This window comes from Adiantum capillus-veneris, chromosome 10 (genome assembly GCF_014529385.1).
Source record: "Adiantum capillus-veneris isolate H3 chromosome 10, ASM1452938v2, whole genome shotgun sequence".
Classification (NCBI taxonomy): domain Eukaryota; kingdom Viridiplantae; phylum Streptophyta; class Polypodiopsida; order Polypodiales; family Pteridaceae; genus Adiantum; species Adiantum capillus-veneris.
This window is the reverse complement of record NC_140940.1, coordinates 157,604,782-157,618,866: the sequence shown is the minus strand read 5'-3', so window position 1 is coordinate 157,618,866 and position 14,085 is coordinate 157,604,782. Positions and strand designations below refer to the sequence as shown.

At 44.1% G+C, this 14,085-nt stretch overlaps 1 protein-coding gene across 2 annotated transcripts in view; it reads left to right on the top strand.

Moving 5' to 3' along the window:
• Window positions 1-13,490, top strand: part of OVA1 (methionyl-tRNA synthetase / methionine-tRNA ligase / MetRS (cpMetRS)) — a 79,887-nt gene extending 66,397 nt beyond the window's left edge. The window contains exons 8-13 of one of the 2 annotated variants that reach the window (XM_086522280.1): window positions 7,852-8,032; window positions 8,528-8,643; window positions 8,749-8,904; window positions 12,744-12,872; window positions 12,968-13,162; window positions 13,311-13,490. In XM_086522280.1, the coding sequence (XP_086378406.1) occupies window positions 7,852-8,032; window positions 8,528-8,643; window positions 8,749-8,904; window positions 12,744-12,872; window positions 12,968-13,132 (747 nt within the window). In that variant the 3' untranslated portion in view covers window positions 13,133-13,162; window positions 13,311-13,490. Of the gene's footprint in view, window positions 1-7,851; window positions 8,033-8,527; window positions 8,644-8,748; window positions 8,905-12,743; window positions 12,873-12,967 lie in introns of both variants that reach the window. The other variant, XM_086522279.1, reaches the window with a different exon arrangement.
• The last annotated feature ends 595 nt before the right edge of the window (window positions 13,491-14,085 follow it).

Genomic DNA, 14,085 nt, shown 5'->3' with positions numbered 1-14,085 from the left:
TTGTAAGACAGAGCGATGAAGACAGGAGCGCGCCCGATGCGTGATGTATGAAGGGTGGGAGTGCCTAATAAGTCCGTGGTCAGGGCACGAAGATTCTTTCCCAAAAGTTGTGTGCGCTGCAAAAAAAGATCGGATCCTCCGTAGAAGAAAAATCTTTCTGTGCTCTGATACCACTGTAACAAACTTGGACACCCCAATTTAAGATTCTATTGCGACATAGTAGAGATTTATTGCAAACTTATTCACAATTCACAATAAAGTCGACATGGCCCGGCGTAGTTCTGTGCCAAGAGGTATTGGCCCCAAAGCCTGACTCCCCTTTCGGTATTTACTTTTATATTAATCTTTGAGCAAAGTACAATGTGCCCGTGGTTGCTCACTCTCAGACTCTGCGTCCAGATCCAGTGAGAATTGAGGCCCTTTGACGTATTTATTCTTACAAGGGATGCCCAAAAGCAGAGCCCCAAAAGCTTTCAAACTCAAAAGCAATTGATCTCTAAAAGCTTTAAACTTCAAAGCAAAAGTTTCAAAAGCAACTCGTTCCCAAAAATTTGCCAAAAGCAGTCAGCGCAAATTATGGACATACGTACACTGCGACGTCAGCATGTCAGCGGAAAAGACGGAGATCCGTACGGCCTGTCACGTCAACCTGTCAACGCGATTTCCAGAGATCTGCCACGTCATCAGCCCATTCCATTTTACGGGCTGTTGTTACGCCACCAATTTGTGAGTACGGCTCGAATCCTCTGTTGTAGTCTTGTGGATGCTGTGAAGCCTCTCCTCAGTGGGCGTCTCGATCTCCCTAGCTCCAATTCATCAAGAATATTATAAGCCTCCTTGCCACTAGCTTGAGCTTCGTAGTCGCTTGAGCGTACATACAACAGAGCTTATTTCTTCTTCAAAAGATAAGCCTCCCTTTCCTTTATACCTAGGGCTTTCTAAATGGCTAGTGGCCGGCTCACATGAGCTTTTACGCATATCAGGACATAATTACAACTCAAGGAATCGACCTGCTACTTTGGAATCAGGATTTACACACAATGTAGCTACAATAGCTCGAAAAAATAATAGAGTATAAATGTGGCGCGCGGCTACGTTTTCGGCTAGGTGTTTGGCTAGGTGGATGCCCGTTCAGTCAATCTGCTAATATTCTCCCCTTCTTAGCTCGAGTCGTCCTTGACACAACCATGTGCAATCTTGTTGTGAGGGTTGTCCTTAGCTTTGTCTTCAAGGTTGGTCTTAGCTTTGTATGCTTTGTGGTTGATGACACTCCCCCCTTCCTTAAGTGATTCATATCCATTGTGTTCTTGTTGATGGGTGTGTTGGACTTTGATTGTTGAGGCAACTTTATATCTCATTATGCTTTCTCCTTTTTAGTGGCCAATTTTGGTCGTGAAGATGCTTTTGGTGTTGCCAGCTTTTGTGGAAATTGAGCTTCTTTGGGTTGTGGACTTGATGATGGATTTTGCCCTCGGGTTCCACTTCAGTAGGAGTTCTTTGCAATATGCCATCAACTTTGATGCATTGTGTGAGTTATTCATGCTTGATCTGAGTGCCATACCGCTCGTTGGGTAACAAGCATTAGTTTCCTGAGTAGATTGTCCAACTTGCTCTTAGATAATTAGGGCCTTGACAAATTTAGGATTTCTTAGCCACACTCCCTTGTGAGGTAGAGCTAATTTTATCCTCTTTATGTTATGGTTACAATTTTTGACTCTACAAGAGTTCAACTACATACAAAAAGGGAATTCATGGACCTAATGGACTACTAAAACAAGTCGTAAAGCACCAGTTCCTTGAGTAGACTTTCTAATTTGCTCTTAAACGATTAGGACGTTGATGAATTTAGGATTTTCTAGCCATGCTTCCCTATGAGGTAGATCTATGTTTATTCTCTTCTTTCTATAGTTTCAATTGTTGACCACGACAGTTGAGCTACATGCAAAAGGAATTCATGGACCTAGTGGACTACTTAAACAAGCCCTTAGTGTGTGTACCTAGAGGGGCCGTTATAGAGAGAGACATCCACTTGAGATAAAACACTTCTTTAGGTTATCCACACTTCCCACACATCCTTGCTACCATGAGGCTTACCTTAACCTTGTCTATTGATTTAGCCTTGTGCTATCATCCTCTTCAAGTTAATGTTTTTCGTGCTTAGCTCCTTTGGCCAAGCTTTGACTTCCACCTTGGAGTTATACACACAGCATTAGCTACCTTTCAATGTCACGTGACACACCCAACCCTATGTGTCCGTGGACAAGCTACAGCATGATCAGGGTTCAGTCAATCCAGTCCGTCTAGATTAGCAGTGATCTGGCACTTTTGTGAGTCTATTCGTAGACCGTGCATGCTCAATCACTTAGTGTAGATGCATATCCTCTGGTTGCACACAGCATGATCATAAGCATTCCCATCAGAATCCTTCAGGAGAATTTTCCAGTGCATTTAGCCTATTTTACCTATTTTTGACATTTTTCACTTATTATTTATAAGTGACTTTTGTTGGAAAGTAGGTAGGGCAAATTGAGTAAGTTTGTGTATAAGCAAACCTAAACTAGCACTAATTGGCAGAAGAGGCGGCAGGAGCACCTTGCTCAACAGGCAACTTCTCAGCAAGAACCCCCCCCGGCAGAAGACTTAGCGTTTTTGGCCAAGGACAGCCAGCGTTTTTCTCCATTGCAGATCAGCCCGAGTGTTTTGCATTGCAGACCAACCCGGCGACAACAAGACACAACAGAAGCCTAGCGTTTTTGCAGAAGCACAGAATTCAGCCCTAGCGTTTTTGATTTGCAGACCAACCTCAACGTTTTTGCAGATCTTCGCGACGGAAGCAGCCCTAGACTGAACGTTTTCAGTTTTCAGCCCTTAGACATCGCAGATCAAGTCCCGAACCTCGCAGATCTCACCTTCTCGCAGCATTTCCTCGCCGCACGGTCAGTTTCCGTAAGGTTTACAGTTTCAGCCCGGAAAACGCAGATTTCAGCGCATCGTCGTCTTCGACATCATCACCGACATAGAGTCAGAATTCAGCAGATAAAGATTTGCAGATTTTAGCCATTAGCAGTTTCAGATTTCAGCCCGTCCCGTCGTCGTCTTCATCGTCGTCAACATCGTCGGCAAGTCCAAGAATTGTAGAGATTTGTGCAATCATAAGTAGACCGCTCTCGCCATAGAGAGTGGGGCCTTTGGAGGAGGGTTTGACAACTTTTTGGTGTCGTATTCTCTTCTCTCTCTATCTCTCAGTCTCAGCACCTTCACGCACAGTGTCTATTCACTTTGCTTGTGATCACTTGCACTCTCTCGCTAAAGGAACGGAAGGCTTTCTCTTCCGTAAGTAAAAGGGTTCGTGCAATCATAAGTAGACCGCTCTCGCCATAGAGAGTGGGGCCTTTGGAGGAGGGTTTGACAACTTTCTGGTGTCGTATTCTCTTCTCTCTATATCTCTCAATCTCAGCACCTTCACGCACAGTGTCTATTCACTTTGCTTGTGATCACTTGCACTCTCTCGCTAAAGGAACGGAAGGCTCTCCCTTCCGTAAGTAAAAGGAACCCTTGAGCACAGTTCGGAGCACTCATCTTGAGCAAAGTTCAAACATTCATTCCGCTACACTTTACATTGGTATCAGAGCTTTGGCAGTGTTCTGTATCACTCAAGGAAAGAACCACAAGAATCACAAGAATTTTTTATTTATTTTTGCTTGTTGCGGTCGCACGAACCCAAGTTCGCTTGGGCGTTTCGATTCCTAATCGTGTTTTTGAAGAGTGATAGGAATCCCAAGAAAGAAGGTCTTGTCCAGCCTCCCCTTGTGTCTCTTTTCACTCATTGAGAGCGGACCGTGCACTTAGCGGCCGGCCAATCGACGTGAGGTGGAAAAAAGCAACCTTGGTGTGAGCGTAAGGCCGCCAAGGGATGCACCCGTGGAAAAGAGTAGAACTCGGGTGAAGAGAAGATCCTTCTCAAACACGGTTTGTAATTGAACTGAAGAACCTCAAGACCCTCAAGAACTCAAGAACCCCAAGAACCAAGACCCGCAAGAACCTAAGTTCCTTGTGAACTTAAGAACCCAAGACCACTAGAACCCACAAGAACCCACGACTTCAGAATGGTCATCACTCGAAGCGGAATGGATACTTCGCTTGGAGGTGATGAGCATGAGAGAGGCGAAGAAGGATTTTCCCCACCAGGAGGTTTTTCCGACCCTCCCCCTTCCCTATCTAGGCCAAGGATTGCACTAACTCCTATGGAGGAGTTGAAGCAAATGTTTATGGAAAGGAAGTTAGAACGCGAAGCAAGACACGCAGAAAGAAAAGCAGAAGTAGAGCGTGAACACGAAGAAAGAGTGGCAACCATACATCGCAAAGCCAAAGCAAGACAAGAACAGAGTGACCGACACATCAAATAGTTCTTGCGACTCTTTTCTCAAGTTCAGGCACAGATGCAAGAGAATCAGGAAAGGAGACTCTCTCAGTCTCTTCTTTTCCCAAGCATGACACACAGGATTTGCATGATGATAAGCATGATGATTTGAATGACAATGATAAGCATGATGAATTGGATGATAATGACAAGCATGATGATTTGCATGATCAAGGTGTGATTTCTCACAAGCATGATGATTTGCATGATCAAGATGTGATTTCTCACAAGCATGATGAGTTGCATGAAGATGATGTGATTGTTCACAAGGATGATGTGTTAGTGGATGCTTTTTCTAGCGAAGCTAACCTCGTTGTAGATTCGATCAATCACGAAGAACCGATCTTGGCTTTCGAGTCGAGGTCCAAAGAACCCCCACAGGACGATTCGATCACACTTCAGGAAGAACCGATCTTGGCTCTCGAGCTTAGGTCCAAAGAACCCTCACAGGAAGTATTATGTGTTCGCATGATTGATACGCACACATTGTTCGAGTGTTTCATTCGTGATCGTTGCTTGTATTTTAGTCAACGTATTTATGCGATCCTTCTACTAGGCATGACATATTGTACGTTGAGCACGTTTCACTCATGGATGAGCACGAATGTATGCGGATTTTTCATGAAAAGCTGAAAAGTATGCATTCAAGGAAGTCACGTTCCATGTCTCTTCCTTGGCACGACATAGTTGTAGAACGAGCACATGAAAGTATGAGCACCAAGCATGGGCATTTCCGTTGTGAATTGCCACAGTTGATTGCTCTAGATCAAAAGAGAAAGATTCGGTCTCATTGTTTGCATGTGTCTGATGAACGGGTTGTCACTCCGTGTGTATGTTCATCTACATTGTATACACAGTCTTTAGCGAAGACAAGATTTTTTCCACTCACTTTACATGGAATAGGTATGTTCATGTTTTTGTGTTGGAAGTGGTTTCAGGAATTTTCAGCCGTGGAGATTCTTGAAGACGGAAGAAGCATGACTCTCGACGAAGTTGAAGCATTGAAGGAGCCATAGAAGACTTTGTGTCGCTTTCGGCGCGGCTCAAAGAAGCAAGCGTTGCAGACCATTATGAAGTTCAAGTACCGCACGAGCCACACATCAGAGTGGGCCGGCGAAGAGTCCCTTCCAGGATTCTGGATGCTATTGGCGATCTCCCTCGACGCCATATAGTTCGGTACCAATACCTCACTTTGACAAGGAGGGGATGTCACGTGACACACCCAACCCTATGTGTCCGTGGACAAGTTACAGCATGATCAGGGTTCAGTCCATTCAGTCTAGATTAGAAGTGATCTGGCACTTTTGTGAGTCTATTTGTAGACCGCGTATGCCCAGTCACTTAGTGTAGATGCATATCCTCTGGTTGCACACAACATGATCATAAGCATTCCCATAAGAATCCATCAGAATCCTTCAGGGAAATTTTCCAGTGCATTTAGCCTATTTTACCTATTTTTGACATTTTTCACTTATTATTTTTAAGTGACTTTTGTTGGAAAGTAGGTAGGGCAAATTGAGTAAGTTTGTATATAAGCAAACCTATACTTGCACTAATTGGCAGAAGAGGCAGTAGGAGCACCTTGCTCAACAGGCAACTTCTCAGCAAGAACCCCCCCGGCAGGAGACTTAGCGTTTTCGGCCAAGGACAGCCAGCGTTTTTCTCCATTGCAGATCAGCCCCAACGTTTTGCATTGCAGACCGACCCGGCGACAGCAAGACACAGCAGAAGCTTAGCGTTTTTGCAGAAGCATAGAATTCAGCCCTAGCGTTTTTGATTTGCAGACCAACCTCAGCGTTTTTGCAGATCTTCGCGACGGAATCAGCCCTAGACTCAGCGTTTTCAGTTTTCAGCCCTTAGACATCGCAGATCAAGTCCGGAACCTCGCAGATCTCACCTTCCCGCAACATTTCCTCGCCGCATGGTCAGTTTCCGTAAGGTTTACAGTTTCAGCCCGGAAAACGCAGATTTCAATGCATCGTCGTCATTGACATCATCACCGACATAGAGTCAGAATTTGGCAGATAAAGATTTGCAGATTTTAGCCATTAGCAGTTTCAGATTTCAGCCCGTCTCGTCGTCGTCTTCATCGTCGTCGACATCGTTGGCAAGTCCAAGCATTGTAGAGATTTGTGCAATCATAAGTAGACCGCTCTCGCCATAGAGAGTGGGGCCTTTGGAGGAGGGTTTGACAACTTGTTGGTGTCGTATTCTCTTCTCTCTCTATCTCTCAGTCTCAGCACCTTCACGCACAATGTCTATTCACTTTGCTTGTGATCACTTGCACTCTCGCTAAAGGAACGGAAGGCTCTCCCTTCAATAAGTAAAAGGAACCCTTGAGCAGAGTTCGGAGCACTCATCTTGAGCAAAGTTCAAACATTCATTCCGCTGCACCTTACATTCAACTACTCATTTGCCTCTTGCGAGGCACGTGCACACACGAATAAAAACTTTTTTACTCTACGCTTTCATCGACTGTTGTATCCCTTTGAAACTCCCTAAATCATGAACCCTAAAACCCTAGCCCCTAAAGCCCTAAAACCCAAAAATCTAAACCATAAACAAAGCCAAAACCCTAAACCCTAAAACCTTCAACCTTAAATCCTAAATCCTGAACCTTAAACCCCAACTCATACCCTACACCCTAAACCCTGAAACCCTTAAATTGTAAACCTTGAATCCCAAAACCAAAGCCCAAATCCTAAACCCCAACCCCTAATTCCTAAACCCTAACTCTCATTCCTAAACCCATAGTTTGCTATTATGATGTAGATGACAAGGTCAAGGTAGTGAAGCAGACCAAGTCATTACAAAGTCCATTAGTGTGGATTTGAAATGAGGTGAGACCCATGCAACTAATGGATAGAGCCAAAGTTAGAGAAGCAAGGAAGCAAGGAAAAAAGAGGAAAAAAATCTATCATCAGAGATTTCAAGATTCCATCACCCTTCTCAAAGAAAAGGACTTGACACTTGTACCATCTTAACACCTTACATGGTGATTTATACCATTGTAATATTTATCATGAATCATGAGAGTTTTGAGGTTAGGGTGCACAATCACCCGCACTTTTTTCTTTTCTTATACCCGAAGTGGATTAATAGCCAAGGATGTATCCGATTTGTCCCATGGGTCAACTTTGACCTCCAGAGGACGTCAATAGTCTTCTTCTTCTCTCTCTCTCTCTCTCTCTCTCTCTCTCTCTCTCTCTCTCTCTCTCTCTCTCTCTCTCTTTGATATTCTTCTTCCTCATAGTTTTGTCTGTTTGGCCTGCCCCAAAGGGCTGAGGCCTTAGTGATGCCTCCCCTTTTTGCTAATGAAAAAGGAGAAATGTAATTTAAGTAATAGAATGTCGGCTATGCTTTTCTTATCACTAAAACAAAGGGATCTTTGTTGGAGTACTGAATTTAGTCTAATTATTTTCAACTTTCAGGATGGATTGAAAATGGGAAAGTCCTTGGGGAATACTATTGAGCCGAGGGATCTTGTGAGCAGATTTGGTTCCGATGCTGTCCGTTACTACTTCCTTAAAGAAATTGAGTTTGGAAGAGATGGAGACTATTCAGAGGAACGCTTTATAAATATTGTTAATGCTAATCTAGCAAATACAATTGGTAAGAGTGTTCTCTAGTGCACAGTATGTTTTTGCCAATAACATTTTTGGAAAGTGCAACATTTTCAAAAGTGCCACTCCATTTGTATTGTTACACTTAATATCCATGGAGTAGGAACAATGTGTTTACAGTGGGTGTTGGATAGTTGAAGGCTGAGGTAATTTGCCCATGGGGAAGGAGGTAGGGTTTTAGAGGCATGTCAGTTCTCACATAGGTATTTGGATGCCAAATCGAGCCTCTTTAGCATTATTTGGGGTGGTTTGTGAATTTTGTATTTCCCATAAGAGTTTGGATCTCTTTGACTGATTACCATGTCTAGCTGGAGGGCAGATTTAATCCCATCCCCGTCAGTGGTCCCCATTTCCTGGCCTTCCCCTCCGGAACTCTGAAACGACCTGAAACAGCGAACCATGTTGGAAGGGCCGAAAACAACTCACCACATGGCTAAGTTTTTATCAAAACAATAAGATCATCCTTGCGTTTTTGGTGATTTAGGGAACCTTCTCAACAGAACACTCGGGTTGCTTAAGAAAAATTGTGATTCTCGCATCGGAATTGATTCTCTCGCAGTTGCAAGTGAGAATCCTGTGAGGGTTGCAGCAGCAGAAGTGGTATGTGCTCTATTTGTACAAACTTGGTAAAATAAAAAGAATGATTCTTTCGTTAACATCTGGATTTTCAAATTCTCTTTCTTAAGAGTTATTTTGTGGTAACAGATGAGAACACTTAAGGAAGATTTCTCCCGTCTCCAGTTTTCTTCTGCTTGTGAAAAAATACTCTCAATTGCGACAACTGGAAATGTCTACCTTGATGACCGTGCTCCCTGGTCTCTCTTCAAGAAGGGTGTAACAAGTGCAGCTGAGGCTGCTCAGGTTGGTATATCAGCCTCTTAACATTGTTCATTGTCATTAGATATGATATTTTGTACTCTTCCTGTGTGCTTACATGCTCATGAGTAATAAATTTGAAAACGTCAAGTAGAAAATGTGTATGCATTGACATCCCGGTTTCTTACCCTAGTAGCGTGGGTTAAGCTTTGTAACAATGTAAAGGCTTCTGGTGCAAAAATGAAGGCTTAATGTTTGATAATTATTGTTTGCACAATAGGAAATGATTTGGAATCTCTTTGAACAGAAGATCATCTTTATGTTGACGTAACACCCGGGAATGACTTGGCTCTCTCTCTCTCTCTCTCTCTCTCTCTCTCTCTTTCTCTCTCTGCTGGATGTGGGTGAGTTGGGACTTGACAGATGCTCAGATGACAGAGAGCAAACGGAGTATGGGAGATACCTCATGGAAATGACGACTACACATGGATTAGCCATACTTAATGGCTTACAACGATTTCTTGGAGCAGCTGGTTTCACATGCTTTCCACATAGACATGGGGCCAGTACAGTGGATTATGTTATGACACAACCGAGCTTTGTCCCCTGCATTCAGGATTTCGCAGTGGGAGCCAGGCCAATGGGCATAGCAGTAGATCATGCTCTCTTGACACTATCCATTAAATTTCAGTATAGTACAACCCAGACATCAAGAGGCAGGTCACACACCCGCTATACATTCACACCAGAGACTGATTTCGTTTATTCAGAGGAGATCTGGGACCGTCTATTGGAAGGCACAACTGGCACAAATGGTACATGCCTCTCAGTGGAGGAGTGCACCACTCTATTGACTGAGACATTGCATGGGGCTGCATCAGTGGCTTACCCACACACTCAGCCGGGCAAGAGACGACATTCTGGGAGCATGCCCCATAATAGTTGGTATGATGAGGAGTGCAGAGAGATGAGAGCCTAGCTTCAGAAGGATCTTCTTTTAGGAGTCATCACTTACAGATAGTCTCGGATTGCTTTCCGACGCCTTATGCGACGGAAGAAGCGAGCTTACCTAGCTCAGATGGAGCGAGACTTGTATCAGATGTTCTTGAGTAGGGACTCAGGAGAGGCATGGCGACTCTTCCATGAACACTCCCCTCCCCCAGTGATTACTTCACCTGAGGTGTGGGGCCAATATGCGACATCATTATATACGGTTCCTGGACAGGAACCCCTTCCAGACCCTACCAAGCCTTGCCCAGCTACAAGCACTTTCTTTACACCTGAGATGGTACAAAGGGCCATCGACAGGATGAAGACCGGGAAGGCATATGATCATGACGGTCTAGTAGCGGAGCACTTTATACATGCCAGGGATATGCTGATGGAGGTTCTCGCAGTGTTGTTCAATCGTGCCATGTGTGAGGGATTACCTGAGACTTGGCGGCTGTCTAATATTGTGCCTATCTTCAAGGCTGGTGACCCTACAGAGCCTGGGAACTACCGCACTATTATGGTTGGACACACATTGGCACGGTTGTATGCATCTATCCTGGAGCAACACTTGAGTAATTGGGCAGAGGGCGAGGGTGTACGAGCGAAGGGTCAAGCTGGCTTCAGGAGGGGTTTCTCCACTCTTGATCATATTCTGACACTCAGGGCCATCATTGAGGAGGGCAGAGCACATGGGAGACGGATCTATTGTAGCTTTGTGGATTTTCGTAAAGCATTTGACATGGTACCAAGAGCTCGATTGATGCACAGATTACAGGAGATGGGGGTGCCCATAGAGGTGATTTGGGGAATTATGGCTTTGTACATATCAGTGATGGGGCATGTACGCACTCCGGAAGGGGTATCTGATTTAATTCACTCTACTATTGGAGTGAAACAGGGCTGCCCATTGTCTCCTACGCTATTTGGTATGTATGTTGATGAGGTGTCTGATTACATCGACAGAGAGGGTGACAAAGGTGCACAGCTGGCAGGGACGTGGATCCCATTGTTGCTTTATGCTGATGATATTGTGCTGATATCTGATTCACCAGAAGGTATGCAACGACAGTTGGATGCACTACGCAGTTTTGCATAGGATAGTGGATTGTGTGTAAACCTAGGTAAAACCAAGGTTATGGTGTTTAACACCACACCGCAATGGGTCAGGAGATCAGTACCTACTTTCAAGTATGGTCAAGAGACTGTGGAGTATACAGATGCATACACTTACCTGGGGGTAGTCTTTACTGGGCTGAGATTTTCCTTGAAAAGAGCGGCAGAGACTAGACTAACCAGAGCTGGTGCAACTCTGGGAGGAATGGAGAGGATGTGTTCGCAAGTTCAGTTCCAGGAACCCAGGACAAAGTTATGGCTCTTTGATACTATGGTTGCCTCTACTATGTTATATGGGGTGCAGGTTTGGGGACCTTCTGTAGGCCAGGAGGGTTGGAGGCGTATGGAGAAGCCCCTGGTATCTATGATCTCTCGGCTGATTAGAGCCAAGGCTTCCGTACCGCATGATATCATTCGAGCGGAATTAGCTGCTCCCCCTATGGTGATTGAGGCACTTACTAGATCAGTCTCCTTTGTTCACAGTCTGTGGGATACTACCAGAGACAGATATGCCAGGGTGGCTCTAGAGTCCTCTAGACAATTAGCTCTTAATGGGGATACATCATGCTGGTATGCACAGATGGCATCATGGTTTTAGACACATGGTTTCACCATGGACAAGTTGCCTCCTTTTCAATACTCTCTACAGGCACCCTTGAGGTCTTTGACGCGGGTAGAGATTAATAGACTCATTCGTCAGGATCTGATTCAGCTGGACACGAGGAGGACATGGATAGAGCCGATACAGGAGTTGGGCACAAAGACGGATTTCTATAGAGAGCATTTTCTCCACCTCACGGAGGATGGGTTTGTGATTCGACCTAGCTATATGGATAGGCATCTTTCTCATGGTATCCGATGTGCCATTGGCCAGATACGCACGTCCTCACATCAGCTCGAGATTGAGACTGGCAGATTCAAAGGGGCACCAGCAGATAGCAGGATATGCCGCTTATGCCATCTAGAGCCAGAGACAGAGGTACACTACATATGTCATTGCACAGTGTACTATGAGATACGAGGCCGTTTTCATTGTCTATTCAGAGAAGGTTTCGGGCCACTATCTAGGGTCATGAGTTATGAGGATCAGAGATGTCTTGGGCTATATCTACTTGAGCTACACAGGCATAGAGAAACTTTACTGAGGAGAGCTGAAGAGAGACAACCCCAGAGACAGATCACAGATTTCTTTACACTAGATACTGTACACCCAGAAGAACATACAGAGGAGCAACCAACAGTGGAGAGGTCTACCCGCACTACGGGCATTCTAATAGACCGTGCATTGGAGCTAGGGAGATCTAGACGACCCCGATGGAGAAGAGGAGCTACACAGTTTCGAAGGAGGCTACAACAAAGGATTCGAGCCATACTTTTTCGTCGTCCAGAGTGCAGATGAAGATGGATCTCTATGCAGATAGATTTCTACTTCCCTCCCAAATTGTCTACACATTGTATAGCTCAGTTCACACGATTCACACCTTTTGCCTTTCACACCTATCCGCTTAGTTTAGGATTCCGCAGTGTTTATATCTTGTTATCCCTAGTTTAATTTATTTTGTTAATCTGACTTGATATCAGATACACCGCATTGTAACTTCCTGGTCTCATAGGTCACTTTGGCCTTTTGAAGACGTTAATATAACATTTCATTTCATTTCTCTCTCTCTCTCTCTCTCTCTCTCTCTCTCTCTCTCTCTCTCTCTCTCTCTCTCTCTTCAGGTCATTTATCAATCAGTTCCTCTTTGGTAATCCAATTTCCTTTTGTGAATAAAAAGGACCTTGTTACTGTGCTGGAGGCAGTGCGAATAGTAGCTGTCGCCTTGTCACCAGTGACACCGCAGTTGAGCCTTAGAATCTACTTGCAGCTGGGATATTCTGTAGAGGACTACCTATCCTTATCATGGGTTAGTAACTGTGTTGTAACTTGTACTGTTTATGCCGTGATTCAATTGACACATTGAGCTTGTTCACATGTGCTTGCTTTTGTATATCGAAACAGGAAGATACCAATTGGGGGGCCCTAAAAGAAGGGCGGGTGATGCCTGAAGCTCAGCCTGTCTTCAAGAAAATTGAAGTGCAAAATAGTGTAGATTCGTCAAAATCAAGTCCGGCACAGAAGAAAAAGAAACAAGCTAAGCAAGTAGTTCAGTCTGCAGCTCCATGACTGCTGTCAACAGTGAATCCGCGACAGAAAGTAAGGAATGTTGCGTGTTAATGTTATCTGTCGAGGGCGTCACTTTCTCAAGTGTCACAATACACATTTTTTTAAAGTTGTCATGCACACAATCCATTTTTGAGAAAAGGCTTCTTGGGGGTTGAATGCTTTTGTCTGAAATGGACAGCCGCACCAATTTGGAATCAATGGATTTTTTACACAATTGATGCCCAGCAAATGGGGGACATGAGTGTACAGCAGACATGATTACCTTGAAACATCACATGTCCTTTGCAGGTTACCTTTTCTTGTAAGATTATAAAGTTAGTGATATTTTGGTCTGATAGAATTCATGACTGTTCTGTGAGATTTTTTTTGCATAAGTGGTCACATTGGTCAGTGTACCACTTTCAATCTCTCCCTGTTAAAGGATAGAGGGAACTTTCGTACATGCGAGTCCACTGCAGTACAAAATTTTTGGAATACCTTATGGATCTTGGCTATTTGAGGAGTTATGCTCAGTTGTTTTTCATTCAAGAAGTGTCGCAGAAGATCGAGCAAGAGCAAGAAATATTGAGTTGTCCTTTGTCATAATACTATTGCCTCTATTTCTTACTTCTCTTGAGTATGTTGTGAGCATGCTGCAATGTTGTGGTACTGAATGCTTTCAGTCTTACATTTATTGATAATCTTATTAGTTAGACATTTCATGATTGAATATTTTATGTGCACATACAAGAAGTCTAATCAATTGTTTGCAAATGAAGGAAAGTGTGGGAGCTTGTGTGCTTGAAAGCTATAAGAAAGTGCAATGCCGCCAAGAGAGTAAGAAATGCATTTGTGCACCATCATGATCTTGTTAGCCTTTCTTTTGACCTTGGGTATAAGCACATTTACACAATTCCAAATCAAACTTTGGGTGCATTTCTAAAAAGGGTCTCTTTGGTAACAATAACTGCCGG